We start from the raw sequence: 15,129 nt of genomic DNA, 5'->3' as shown, positions 1-15,129 counted from the left end.
TTGCACAAAATTAGAGCGTTTGTTGAAGAAAATCTCTGTTGGGCCACAAGCCATTAGACTTGTGAAAGGCAACAATCAACTCAAGAAAAACAGCTACGACAAATCTCCACTTAGAAGAGCAAGCTACAGATGTTGAGGCAAGTACCCCAAAGTCAGAACAGTACCTTTGGTTATAAGAGGATCCAGCTGGCTTGTCTGGTTGCAGTGATGCAGATCCTGTGTTCCTGGGCCTCAGTCGTGGGGACAAGAGGGAGGATGTCTGGAGGACTCCTGCACAGCAATTCAAAGGTCAGCAGCTACGGGCGTTCTTCGGATCAGCAGCACTTCACGGTTTCAGCGCTCAATAAATCCCACCACTGCAGATCTTGGACACTGGTTGGGCTTCCTGAGGTGACTCGAGCTTGGTTCTTCCTGCTTCGGGAGGGTCCTCAGCAGACTACTGGAGCTTTTGGCCAGTTTACAGAAGTTGCAGAGTTTGTAGAAATCACTTGTAGGGTCACAAGCTGGTAGAAGCAGAGTTGGAATCAACTCTAAGGTAAGCCACTACAAGTCTCAACTGAGAAAAGCACAGCTCAAAAAGACACTGAGGTAAGCACCCCAAGTCTAAATAGTACCTCTGCTTAAGAGTGGTCCAGCTGGATTCTGTCCTGTTGCAGCGGTGCAGACCCTGGGTTCCTGAGTCGTGGGGACAAGAGGGATGACGTCTGGAGGTCTCCTGCGGCAGCAATTTGGGGGTCATCAGCAGCTACGGGCTCCTTTCTTATCAGCAGCACAGCGCTCGGTAAACAGAACCACCGTGGATTTCGGATACTGGTTGGGCTTCCTTCACTCCTTGGGTCCTGCAGTCTGGTGAGAGGACTAGCTCTGGTCGTCCTGATTCTGGAGGGTCCTTAGGAGACTCCTGGAGCTTCTGACAGAATTGCAGATGTTGCACTAGACTACGGATTTCAAGACCCCTGGCACTCGGTTCTTGCAGCAGTGAAGTACAGCCCATCAGGGAAGATGGTCCAGTGTATTTCGTCTCAGGGTTAGTTGGTCCCACTAACCCAAGGGAAGAAAGTCCTTTCCGGAGCTTTGCTTTTCAACCAGAAAAAGGAGTTTCAGCACAGCAGCAAAGCTTCACCGGGCAGTTCAATGTTCCAGGAGGATGCAACAAGCTTCGTTCCTGGTTTATTCGTCGGGTGATTCTCCCCGTGGTTGACTCTGCATCTAGTCCCAAAACCCTTGCCTTTTAAGCAGCCCCTTTTCCTACCTACTAATGTAATATTTGTATATGTTGCCCTCACTACTTTAAATGGCTGGTGGCAGTGGTTTAATTTTCCTACCATTGTGCTTTTGTACTGCAGGCTGATCCTCAGCTGCAGTATAGCACCCCTGGGTGACCATTGTATCAAAATGGCCCCAGGCTTTTTTCGCCATTATGTTTGGGAGAACTTTCTTGGGTTTTACTCAGCGCGCCAACCTGATTTGAGCCCTTTGTTCATTTTGCCTTTGGCAGGCTTCAGTACTGCAACCCGCCTCTGGCTCCAGAGTGTCTGAAAGGGCATGACGTGAGGGAGGTTCCCGAATCTGTCGTCTTTAGTCTTTAGAAATGCCTGAATGCACCCAGTCCGGATTGGCTGGCTGGCACAGCCACTCTGCTGTTTGAGTGACAGCTAGGCTGTGTATGAATGGGATAAACCTGCTTAAAAGGCAAGGGTTTTGGAACTGAAGACAGAGTTGACCACTAGGAAGGACACCACAACGAAGAAACCGTGAACGATGCTTGCTGCATCCTCCTGGACCGCTGAACTGCCCAGTGAAGCCATGCTGCTGTTTTTTCTGATTGACGAGAGAAGCTCCGGAAGGGGAGACTTCTTCCCTTGTGTTAGTGGGATCAACTAACCCCGAGACGAACTCCACTGGACCACCTTCCCAAACTGGCTGTACTTCTAGGCTGCTGCAGGAACAGAGTGCCAGGGGTCAAGAAATCTGTAGTCAAGTGCAACTTCTGTGATCCCACCAGAAGCTCCAGGAGTCTTCCCAGGACCCTCCAGAAGCAGGGCGACCAGAGCTCGAGTCCCCTCACCAGAGTGCAGGATTCAAGGAGTGAAGGAAGCCCAACCGGTATCCAAGAGCACTGAAACCGCGAAGTGCTGCTGATCTGAAAAAAAGAGCCCATAGCTACCGCCAACCTCCGAATTGCTGCTGAAGGAGTCCCCAGATGTCCTCTCTTGTCTTTAACACATTATTTGGAAGATTTAAAGTGCTCACATGCTCCGAGAACCTGTTTCCTTCCTTTAACTTTAACCTTTCCTTTCTGCAAACCTCAGAATTTACAAAGTGTACTAGTGATATATAAATGCAATTACTGTCCTAGTGAAGTCACCTCCGGGTGTAGGGAGGGTTTAGTAATTGTGTAAGACGCATCTCTAAAGTGTATCTACTAGCTTTGTGATAATTCTGAACCAGCATTTTAAAGTGCATTTGATTGCTACATATATTGCACTTTTTAAAGAATGCTTATTTAAAAACTAGTGTTAAATAATTATTTATTACATAAACCTTGTGTGTAGTGTTACTTGGCTACTAGTATTTGTGGATTTCATTGCTGCAGCTCTACAGTTCACATTTAGCCCTCTTGAGATGAGCCTGGTTGCTCAGTCACACTACTAACTTGTGTAGTATAGGCCCATACCAATAGGTGGGTTAGCCAATACCAAGAGGACAAGGGTTGTGTAGTCTCCGACAGGGTTACTACATCAATTATTGCCTAACACCTGGTTCACTCAAAAGAGCATCAGGAGGAGGCGGAAAGGGCCAGACAGGTGGTGCTGGGTCCTGCTGCAGGGTCCTGGAAAGAGGAGGAGAGGCCAGAGGATAGTCCTCAGGCAAAGGGGAGGCCTTCTTGGGGTCCGTAACGTGTAAACAGGCTTTAGAAAGATCAGGAGCATTTGACGTGTAATCCGTTCAGCGCGTCTTTCGGCGCTACCACACAGGAGGCCATGGATTTAGAGGCAGCACCCCCCCTCCCCCAGTAGAAAATATAATCACTGTGCATAAGCCGCGATAGTGCCGAACCGTGAGGTTCAGAAGGCCCCACTAAAGTCTGACGGGCATGCAGCTTTTCTCAACAGATCCGCTGGGTTTACATGCTGTGTGCTGTGTGCTAATGAGCACGTGGTGCGCATGGGTCCTTGTCGCCGGGGTGCGACTTCCCCATGGTACTGCCGGCTGCAAGCTTGCCAGAGAGAGACAAATGCGAGGGTTGCACAGTTAGGTCAAAGGCCTCCGAATCAGAGCCGCAACTGCCGACAAACTCCTCGTCCGAGGCGACACTGTCGAGGAGGGGTGGTTGGGGGGGTAGGGCAAGCGACTCAGTCGGCATTGCGTGATCCATAGCAAAGGGAAGCTGCAGTCAGACCAAAGAAAAGGAAAGAAAGCCAATAACAGGGCATCACTCCCTACTATAAAGGCCAGGCCGGAGGGCCAAGGCCACGTGGAGATCAGTCGCCGAGCAGTCAAGGAAGAAGTGTCGGTGGGCTGGATCAGGTGTCGAACAGCCGTCAAAGTAGTCGTCGAAAGGCAAGTGAACCGCCAAAGATTAGGATCAGCAATATAAACTCTTATGAGCTCTGCATTATGCGTGAACGACTAGTTGGGTGGAAGAAAACTATTTGGTGGGACCCCAGGATTTTGGGTACACTACACGTCATGGATAGTATTACAGTCACGCCCTTTTCGATCTTCGAAAAAAGATGCAATACTAAGTTACATTTTTACTAATGTGGTCCCTTGTAAGAGTGCAGCCCTCTGCTATTTCCCCCACTTCCCCCACCCTCCTATTCCCCCTCTGCCAAAGCAAGCTCCTCCACATTTACTCCTGGGAGAGACCGGTATTTAAGCAAAAAACCTTTAACCTGGGTGGGGATTGGTCTCCCTGAACCCTACCCTTTATTGAACATTTGTTTGGGTTGAGCAAAGTAATAACAGTGTTAATGTGAATGCCCCTCCCATTGCATACACAACTCAGACCAATGTATTAAAGTTAAATCATAATCAGGACAAGAACTGTGGTGCTGCTTGAAGAATTAAAGGCTGTACCATACCTCTCTCAGTTCCGGTGCTGGGGCATTCTCTGAAAACATATCCAAGGCTCGAGCAACAATATCTGCTTTTGTTCTTCCTCCGTCATAGTCAACAGGGCTTTCACCTTTCTGGAAGACTTTGATCGTGGGAAATCCTCTGATCTATGATAAAAGAACAAATCATAATTGCTAAAGTACAAGACAATATATTTGATGCAGTAGTTAAGGGCTTGAAATGAAAACAAAATCTGCAGGTACTCACTGTTGAGATTAGAATGCTTTGAGGTTAAACAGAAAAATCTACTTTTACAAGTCTGGCCCTACAGCCACCTCCCTCGTCGAATATTTAAATGGCACGTTGACATAACACCACAGCCCCAATCAGCCCACATTGAACATTCAACCGTGGCTCGCCCTTCTCCAACTAAGCAGTGCCCCTACATTGGAAACAACCAACAAACCTTCATGTCATGCAATGTCACCCCCACTAGGTAAAGTCCCCAGTGAAGTGAAAACTGTAAAACAAAACACAAGAAGAAAAATGAAAAGTAAAGAACAAAATGAGGGAGAGAAAGTTGAAAAATAAAGAGCTGTAAAGCATTATTGTTTATTTTTTATACTGTGCCACATGCCCATGGGCCTCAGGGCGCACATCAGACAGTGAAACAGAAAGACAGCAAGAACGCAGACGAAAAACCCAAGTTACCCAAACCTGAGAAATAAGAAGTGGGTCTTAACATCTTTCTTGAACTGGGGCGAAGACATCAAAACTATGCCCCCAGACGTTGGTAGCTTTAAGCGCAGCTGTGTGATCTTATGGTCAGTATTTGAGCAGAGATGCCTCGTGAAAGGAGCAGGCTGCCAATGATTTCTCAGATAGACAGGAGCCTTGCCGGTTTGGCATTTGAAGGTCAGCATAAGGATTTTGTGTGCAATCCAATGCTTCACCGAAAGCCAATGCAGGGAGTGTCCAGAAGCAGCGACATGATCTTGTCTAGCTACACTGCTCCATTCTGGATGACCTGTAGTGCGTGCAGGTTATTCTGGGAAGTACCTGCCAACAGACTATCGTAGTAATCCAGTCTGGAATTCACGCAGGGCGAGGCAAGCAAGGCACTATTTCCCTCAGAGAGAAAAGGCTTGATCTGTCTTAGCAGACACATTGTTAGGCAAGAATTGCTGTAATAACCCTGTGGGTAGACTACACAACACTTTTGCTCTTGGTATTAGGTAACCCATCTTTTGGTATAGGCCTGTACTACACAAGTTGGTAATATGATGGAGCAGCCAGGCTTCTCAAGACAGGTAAATGTGAGCTGCAGTTCGGTAGCAATGAAATCCACCAATACACGTAGCCAAGCACTTAAGGTTTTTGTTGTAAATGTTTTATTTAACACTAGTTTTTAAATAAGCATTCTTTAAAGAGGGTAATATATGTAACAAATACTTTAAAATACTTTTCCAGAATCAACACAAAGCTAGTAGATATTCTTTAAAGACGCTTCTTACACCCTGAGGGGACTTCACCAATAGGACCATAATGGCATTTATACAGCACTAGTACACTTTGTAGATTCGGAGGTTCGTAGAAAGGAAAGGTTAAGGGAAGGAAAAAGGTTAAACAGGTTCTCAGCATTTGAGCACTTAAATCTTCCAATGAAGTCTAGATAAAAACCGTTCCCAGCCATAATAGTTCAAAATCAAGTTATCACATATGAGGGACAGCAAGTATCAAAGTCAAATGGACTAGAAGAGTCTGCAGGGAGCCAAGAGAGCCAATGTCAATTGGAGCACAGTCTATGGAGCTGAGGCCCTTCGATAAGACTTGCAAAGTTAGAAGTTGTTGAAGAAAAATCACTGTGGTCAAAAGTTGTTTACTTGTGAAAGGTAGAGCTGATGAACTCTAGCAAAGTAGCTACTGCAAGTTTCAACTGAAAAGCGCAAAGCTAAAGACACTGAGGTAAGTACCCCAAGTCAGAACAGTACCTTTTGTTAGAAGAGTGGTCCAGCTGGCTTCTGTCTGGTTGCAGTGATGCAGATCCTGGGTTCCTGGGCCTTAGTCGTGGGGACAAGAGGGAGGACGTCTGGAGGGCTCCTGCGGCAGCAATTCGGAGGTCAGCAGCAGATACGGGTACTTTTCCGATCAGCGGCACTTCACAGTTTCAGCGCTCGGTAAACAGCACCACTGCCGATCCTGGATACCGGTTGGGCTTCCTTCACTTCCGAGTCCTGCACTCTGGTGAGGGGACTCTAGCTCTGGTCTTGCTTCTGGAGGGTACTGGGAGACTCCTGCAGCTTCTGGCGGGATCACAGACGTTGCACTAGACTATGGATTTCTGGACCCCTGGCACTTGTTTCCTGCAGCAGCCAAGAAGTACAGTCAGTCAGGGAAGATGGTCCAGTGAAGTTAGTCTCGGGGTTAGTTGGTCTCACTAACACAAGGGAAGAAGTTGTCCCTTTCGTAGCTTCACTTGTCGGTCAGAAAAAAGGAGTTCAAGCACAGCAGCAGGGCTTCACCAGGCAATTCAAAGGTCCAGGAGGATGCAGCAAGCTTAATTCACGGTTTCTTCGTCGGGTTGTTATTCCCAGTGGGCGACTGTCTTCAGTCCTAAAACCCTTGCCTTTGCACAGCCTAGCTGTCACTCAAACAGCAGAGTGGTTTTCCTGAAAGGACAGCCATCCAGCCAATCAGGTCTGGGTGCATTCAGACATTCCTAAAGACAAAGGACAGGGGAGTTTCGGGACCCTCCATCCCTTCCTGCCCTTCCAGACACTGGAGACAGACGGGTCTCAGAACTGAAGCCTGCCAAAAGCAAAACAAACAAAGGACTCAAACGTGGCTTGGCGTGCAGTTTAAAACCCAAAAAAGACCTCACAAACAGTAAATTAAGAAAAAAAAAAAAAAGACCGGGGCCACTTTGACAAAATGGTCACCCACGGGTGCTGTACTGCAGCCGAGGATTCAGCCTGCAACAGAAAAGCACAATGGTAGGAACATTAAACCACTGCCACCAGCCATGCCACCAGCCATTCAAAGTAGTGATGGTAACAAAAAAAATGTTACATGAGTAGGTAGGAAGAGAGGTTACCGAGTAACCCCCTGCCCCCAGCACTCCACATAAGATGGTGTGTGCTGTACCTACAAAGAGAAAAAGTTAATTCAATTTCACTTTACTATTCTTGGGAACAGTAGTTCTCACAAGAAAAAATATTTAAACCTCATGAGAAATATAAAGGATTTTTCTGTGACACTGCACTGAAGATTCTGTGTGACACCATACAAAATGTAGATGCATCAGGTCAAAACAGGAGAGTGAGAAAAAGGACTCACCCACTCCAGGTTTAAAATTAAAATGTCCAGCAAAAGAGCTGGGGGTCTCTAAGTTTGAAGGGAATTAACACAGAAATGAGAATTCTCCCTAACAAGTGAGTCGGCCACCCTTTCCCCATTTAATACACGCTGCCCAAAGCAACGCAGGGGAAGGCAGGAGGAAGAGGAGTGAGGGGGCTCCGGCTATCACGCCACCTTGATAAAAGAAGAGTAACACAGGGGTGGGGCCTATTCCAGTGCCGGCAGAACATTCAGGGATCAGCAGCAAGGGGGAAGGCCCTTACCACAGTGAGAACTTGCAGAGGCTGAGACATACCTGGCACACTGTGGTGAGGAGGCGCCTTCCAAGGGACACGTGGCGCTACGCCACAAACGGAGAACAGCCCTGCTAGGTGAAGTGTGAAAGGGGCCAAGATGGGGAGTCCAGTCCTCATCCATAAAAGAACTCCCTAAGCTCAACTGGAGGACACCATTTACTCTGGGGCCGCAGGCACGACTAATTTAACCAGGACGCAGACTGGGGCCAACTGGAAGCAGCAAGTCAATGGTGACAGGGACTGGCCCACTCCGGTCCTGGGAGAGCTGGACTCGTACACCAAAGGTACACAGATCCTAGGTGACGGTGAGCTGGGGATCATCAGGAAGACCACCCTATGGGGGTGGGGGGGCATATGTCAAAAACCATAGGAAGCCGACAGAATAAGGGCATCCCAGCACACCACACGGCGAACACTCGGGAGGGGTGTGGGGGCACAGGGCACGATCCGTAGGTGCTGGTAGGCAGATGCGCAGAGCGCTCCAAAAATCGCCCAATCTCCACCAACAGTAGCTCGAGACGAGGAGACGCCATTGCTTTGGGACACCATGGCAATCACCAAGAAAGAACTGATGGAGTGCCTAGCGGATCATCGGCAACCCCTCACGGAATCTCTTCAAGAATCCTTTCAAGAGCAGATCTCTCTGAAACCTGACAAAAAGGTGCAGTACAGAAAATCAAAGGAGAACTCTCAAAACTAGAAGAGCGAGTATTGACAAGCAAGTGTGCCTTGCAGGAACTGGCTGAAGACTCGGAAAAAGGAGGAAGCCCTGGAACGGCTAGCACAAATGTCGTACAATCTAGCATTCCAGTGCTAGGATCTTGAGAATAGATCAAGGCGCTCGAACATTCGCTTTAAGAATGTTCCGTAACAGATTGTGGACAAAGAGCATAAGCAATCAATCCAGACTTTTTGTGCGGACCTCCTCCTGGAGATCCACTCGGACAAGATCCTTCTAGACAGAATTCATAGAGTGGGTCCAACAAGAAAAGAGCCGGGGGCCCGACCAAGGGACATTCTGGCAGCATTTCCTTTGTATGGGCAGAAAGAACATGTTTTGAGGGCCGCACAAGCAGGCACCTCATTGCCCATCAATGGCTCGGACGTACAGTTCTTCCAGGACTTGGCATACTTCACTCTACTCAAAAGGAGGTTGATATAAGGCATTTATAACGCTCCTATACACAAATGTTTCAAGGCACAATGAAGCGGGGGGCAGAGGGGGTCGGGGCAGAGGGAAGACAGACAACGATCCTACTAGGCCAGGTGTCATTCAGATCGCGCAAGTGCATGGGAAGGGGGGAGTGGCAAAGTGCGGGGGCGGGGGGGAGTTGAAGGGAAGGGGGCAGTGCAGTACAAGGGATAGTAGACTAAATAACCAATAAGTAAAAGCTAAGTGCAGACATCGGGTGTCAAGTGTTGGTAGTGGGACCGTAGGGATACAGAAACAGTCCCCGAGTGCTGGGGTTGCCAGGAAGGCAGTGCAGGTGTGCAACTGGCAGGGGAGGGGACCTGGCCCCGAGATCAGAAGGTGGCCAGGTAACCAGTGCAGTTTCAGTCTCAGCCAGGTCAGCAGGGGAAGAGGAGGAGAAAAAGCAGAAGCAAAGAGAAAGGTTTTGAGGTGCTTCCGGAAGCAGAGATGATTCTCCTCAAGTTTCAGGGAGCCCAGGAGGCTGTTCCAAAGAGAGACCCCAGCCGAAGAAAGATCTACCACTAACTTGTTGCTTGAAGAAGCGACTGACCCTGAGAAGAAGATATTTAGGAAGAGAGTTGAAGGTATGGAGGCCCCAGAAGGCCTTGTGGACAATGCAGAGAGTTTTGAACTTAATCCTCGCAGCCACTGGGAGCCAATGGAGAGATTTCAGTCCTGGAGAGATACGATCCCTGGGCTCGAGGCCAAGGGCAAATCTTGCAGTCCTGTTCTGGATGAGTTGCAGAGGGCAGAGAGTTGAAGCAGGCAAATTTAGAAAGAGGCTGGTGCAGTAGTCCAGCCTAGAGAGAACCAGCGCTCTGGAGACATTGCTGGGGAAGGATAAGAAAGGAAGAATACCTCTGAGGAGGTGCAGCTGGTAGTGCGACGTCTTAGAGACGTCAGAGATGGGAGGAGAGAAAGAGACTGTGGAGTCGAAGATACCCGAGGTTTTTAGCCTCACAGGTGGGAGCAGGAAGAAGACAGGCCGGCTAGAGGGAGACAGATGGGGCCTGTCACTAGACTTCTTAAACTGGAGGATGTCTGATAAAAGTGGACTTTCCCCGTGTGGCTTGCTATTCTTCTGGAAAGGCAATCAGTGCAGTGTGACAACTTGCGAAGGCCTTAATGTGGTGGCACCCGAAAACAGCAATAGGACCATGACACAGGATGATGGGGGCCGAACCAGCCAGCAGAGGCGGCAATGGGAGTGGTCCACAGTGATGTGAGAAAATAGAAACACGTGCCCAGAGAGGCTGGTGAAAAACCAGCGGACACGCCACGTACAGAGGGGTGGATGTGGCGGGGGTCTGGCCCACCTGTGAGTGCAGTGATATCAGACACCGTGGGCCGAACAAGGGTGGCTGTAATGGGGGCAGGTCGAGGTGGGAGGCGGGGGTGGTAGGTTAGGCGGCCTGACTGGAATCTTAGGGAGGAGGTTAGGTTCACCTCTCCGCAGTTGGTTGGATCCAGGTAGTTTACCGGTAAATGGTCAGGGATTTCCCCGTAGAGGTCTCTAGGACCCATCGACCGGCCTGGGTCATTGCAAGGGGTTTGGGGGGAGGGGGATTGGGAGCTGCTAGGCATGCGAGTTGGAGTGGGCAAGACAGAAAGAGGGACAAAAATCCAAAAATGGGTCACTCACACCCATAGAGGTGAAGGCTTGGCTAACACGGGGGGACCCCACAAGGGGCTATGATAAGAGGCCAAAGGAGGTGGATGAAAATTGGAAGGGTAGGGACTAATCATGGGTTTTAAAATCACGACTTTTATTAGGAGGGTTAAACTCGCTGGTAACACGATGCAAGCTGGATCATGTTTTGAGGCGTGAGAAACCAGACTTTCTCACGCTCCAAAATAACCCACATATGCAAGAAGGATAAATTGCAAATTAGATTGCGGGCGTCCCCTCAGATCTTTTAGGCTAATGCAAAAGATCTGAAAGCAAGCCTCCTGATAGCACTTAAAAACAATCCTGATATGGTAGCTCTGGGCTCAACGGAGGATAAGCAAGGAAGATACCTTTTTGTTACACTTCGCATTAAGACAGACTTATTTACTGTAGAGACGGTGTACACACCCAACTCTTGACAGGATGGATCTCAGGGCTACCCTGGCGGCACTTGAAAATATGGTGGAGGGGTATGTTATACCAAAAGGCGATCCAGAGACAGATAGAAGTAGAGTGGGATATGCGCCCCAGGGCACACAGTCGCTGCGACTTAAAGAGATGTTTAAGCAATTGTGGTTAGTCGACGTCTGGTGCACTTGCAGGGGTATGGAAGCAGGATTTACGTTCCATTTGCATGTCCACAGAACACAGTCGTGCAGAAACTATACCTCGGTGTCCTCCAGAAGGGCATCCAAGAGGTATCCTGTGCTTTCCGATTACACGCACCCCTGGGCGCGACGTTGGACATGACATATCAACGGAGGGGGCTTTGGCAGTGGGCATTACCGGAATGGATCCTAGCGGATACGGTCTTGTCAGCAGAGGTATAGGAGAGGATTCAGATCTTAGAGAGAATATGTCGGATACCTCCGGTATATGGTGGGATGCCTTTAAAGCGGTTATAAGAGGGGGTGGGGGGAATTGATTGCACTTAAGGCCTCAAGGGAAAAACACAGTAGGAAGCTAGAGGGGGACTTAGAGGCACTCATGCCGAAGATATGCAACTATCCAACGAGGGACACAATGAAAACCCATAGAGCAATTTGAGGGAAGCTCGAGTTACTAGGGCCAGAAGGTGGAGATTAAACTTCTTAGAGCTAGACAGCATTATTATGTGCAGGGGAATAGAGCAGGGAGGCTCCTAGCGCGACAATTGAGGCAGAGGGGTGCAGACCAAACTATCTTAACAATTAGGGAGGGGGAAGGAGAGGATGTGGCAGACACAGAGGGTATAATAGGGAGTTTTGAACGCTTCTATGGGGCTTTGTATTCTTCCACCAAGCCTTGGGACGAGCCACAGAACATTTATTTGGAAGCTGTAACTCTTCCGACGCAGTCTAGAGAAGATGGGGAAGACTTGGAGGAGGATATCACGAAGGAGGAAGTTAAGAGTGGCTATTAGGAAACTCCCCTTGCACAAGGCTCCGGATCCCGACGGCTTTATGGCTACTTTTTATAAAAAATATCGGACGACCCATATCCCCCATTTAACCAGACTCCTTAGCAAAAACGGAAACATTAAAGTCTCGATGGATAGGGCCAAATTGGTGGTATTCCTGAAACTAGGCAAAGACCTGATGCGGTGTGGGTCATATCGCCCAGTAGCAGTAATTAATATTGACGCTAAAATATATACCAAGATTTTGCTTTCTAGACTGGAGGATAGACTCCAAACTCTAAAGGGCCCTGATCATGCGGGATTCATCAAAACCACGTCAAACATTTGATAATACAAGAATGGTCTGTCATTTAGTAGAGAAGGTCGAGAGGCGTGGGATCCCAGCGGTTCTCCTCGCCCAAGATGCTGAAAAAGCATTCAACCAGGTGTAGTGGTAGTTTCTTTTTTAGACTATGGTATGCATGGGGTTTGAGGAACATTACCTCCGGAGAATGCAAGCCAATTATCAAACCCCAATTTGCACCAATCCATTAATGGACAGCTTTCTGGTCCCATCCATTTGGAGAGAGGGACCAAGCAGGGGTGTTAGTCGTCTCCCCTGTTCTATGCAATATCTTTGGAACCCCATCGTCTATGAGAAACACCAGGAGTGAAATGTATTCATTTTGGGGGGAGCGAGCATAAAACAATGGCATTTGCCGAGGATATGCTGTTGGCTCACTCAAAGCCTGCGGCGTCCCTTAGGGAAATCGCCTTGGGAGTTCGCATTGTTTGGAGATGTGTCGGGTCGAACAATAAATACATACAAATCGGAGATACTAAACAGTCGTTTGGCCTTACAGAAGTGGATGGGCTCTGCTACCATCAGTTGAGGCACTGGGCAATACACCCCCCTCAATAGACTAGCCGCAGGCAGACAACTCACTTAATTTGAAAAATACATCACATCTCACTCAGGGGTCTCAGAATTCTAAGCATTAATATCCAAAGGGGGCATCCTGGAGAAGTGGACATACATGGCCAAGTGGGAAAGCATCCTGAATCATCAAATATCAGAGGAGGAAATAGGAGGTTTTATGGGGTAAAAACCCAAATCTCACTCAGTCCATCCAATTAAGCGAAATGTGGTATGAAACCCTCACCCAATGGCATTATACCCTGGAGAGGCTTAGATCTATGTGCCCGTAGATATCCCTGGATTGCTGGCGAGGATGTAAGGGGCGGGGGGAGGGGGGTGCATATTTGGTGGTCTTGTCCAACTTTGCAGTCTGTTTGGGGTCAAATGTGCTCGACGGTGAAAGAGGCGGTAGGGGTTCATACACCCATGGGGATAGGGGAATGTCTTTTGGGCCTTTGGACAAGGCAGGGCACGCTTCATGGCATGTATAGCTTAGACATTCTTGGCATTACTAGTGTTTGCCCGGAATTGGAAGGATGTTGCCCCTACCAACCATGAATGGCTAAATAAGATCTGGCATATATTGGCTATGGAGTGGGCCACCTATAATATATAGGGGGACAACCAAAAATTCAGGAAAGACTGGGGCTTATTGTTGGGATACCTAAGGGATAATTATCTAATTCAATTGTGTCCGCAGAACATACAAATTGACATTGTCTGAGGCCTTTAAGGAATAATTGTACAATCTTGTATCTCGAAAGAGAAGCAGCTTGGGGAAATGGGGGTGGGGGAGAGGAGGGAATAGAGGGAGACGGGAAGGGAGGTGGAGCGGGGGTTGGGGGTCAAGGTTTATTCGATGTTGCAAAAAGGCAATAAAAAATAAAGGAAAACTAGGTGTTGAAACGTTTACTCACTTGTAAATAGGTTAGTTGGTAGCTTTAAACTCCCAGAGTGAATAGTTACAAAAAGTTATTACTTACCTGCGATACGTTCTGCCAGCATGAAAAGTAAATATAGGATTTACTTGCCTTCAATAAGTTGTGCCTTCTAATCTCAAAGTCTTACTTTCCTCAGAAACTGTCTCGCCATTCTAACAGAAAGTAGTTACGTTAACTTACTCACCTGTGAATTGGGTCTCCCCTCTTCCCAAAAGGAACGCTGTTTCACTTTATTATTCCTGTTAGGATAAAAGGTACGAGTGTCCCCAATTGGTTCTTGCTTCCCCCGACTTGCTGTTGCCTGCCCAGAATAAGTCTGCCTAGGTCATACTTGCCTTTTAGGTTGCTTGTAGTTCCTGACAAAAGTAAATGGGTTTTACCTACGAAGTAGAAAACAGTTATCCTAAACTGAGTTAGTGTTATTGCTTCCCTTAGCCTGTGAACTGAAAAAGAACTGTGACTGAATATTACACCCCAAGGACGAACTCCCCTAGAATAACCGTTATCCTGAATCAGAGTTATAGGTGTACACTGTTCCTGGAATAAATATTCCACTATTCTGACAAGTATATTCCCCAGTTGACTTACTATGTGATTTCTTGCTGAGCGTCACGGTACAACTGTTAGGGTCTAGTACCCTTGTATTAAAACCAACTTTTAAACTTCCCTAGAACTACTGTTAGATGTTCCAAATTAGGCTATTTGCTTTCGTCTATGTACCTGCAAGCATAGTGTTTTTTATAATGTGTTTATATGATCTGTAATAATACTTATTTAGCCAAGATTTACCTTGGTCTACATGTATTTAAATAAAACATTTATTTTTACAATACATAATTTGTCAGTGTTCCGTTGGACCATATTTGCATTACTATTTCTTTGTACTGATTCTACAGCGCTCTCTCCCTCCCAATATAAGCCTGGCTGCTCGGTCTACGCTACCCTGAACACAGATGGTACAGCCTTCTACTAAGACTGGACTCTTGCAGTCTCAATTGTATGGTTTTACTAAGCCCTTAGTTGGACTTCAGAAAAACTGTCCCAACAGTCCCTGGGCTCCCCACCTTCTCCCATCAGTCTCTGGGCCTCCCTCATCCCACTTCAGCTTAGCCCCTGGGCTCTCCCGACCCTGCTCCCATCACATTCCCAGGGCCAGTGTTGGCTTGTAAATCTAAGTGGAGGGGCAAAAACATTTCCCCCAGATATGCCATAGCGACGGAGCATAGCAAAAATCTTGTGGCTTGGCCATTTTAAATAATAGTACTCTTTATGGGATTACGTGGTAAAATGCAAAAGTGCACAAGTAAAAAGTCAA

At 47.8% G+C, this 15,129-nt stretch overlaps 1 protein-coding gene across 1 annotated transcript in view; it reads right to left on the bottom strand.

The window, feature by feature from the left end:
• PDIA6 (protein disulfide isomerase family A member 6) overlaps window positions 1–15,129 on the bottom strand; it is a 179,943-nt gene that overhangs the window by 82,957 nt on the left and 81,857 nt on the right. Inside the window, exon 8 of the mRNA XM_069605971.1 lies at window positions 4,089–4,229. Within this exon, the coding sequence (XP_069462072.1) occupies window positions 4,089–4,229 (141 nt within the window). The remainder of the gene's footprint in view (window positions 1–4,088; window positions 4,230–15,129) is intronic.

The sequence above is a fragment of the Ambystoma mexicanum genome, chromosome 4p (assembly GCF_040938575.1).
Source record: "Ambystoma mexicanum isolate Mex_15411 chromosome 4p, UKY_AmexF1_1, whole genome shotgun sequence".
NCBI lineage: Eukaryota > Metazoa > Chordata > Amphibia > Caudata > Ambystomatidae > Ambystoma > Ambystoma mexicanum.
Note: the sequence above shows the minus strand (reverse complement) of the source record. Positions and strands in the feature narration are given on the sequence as shown.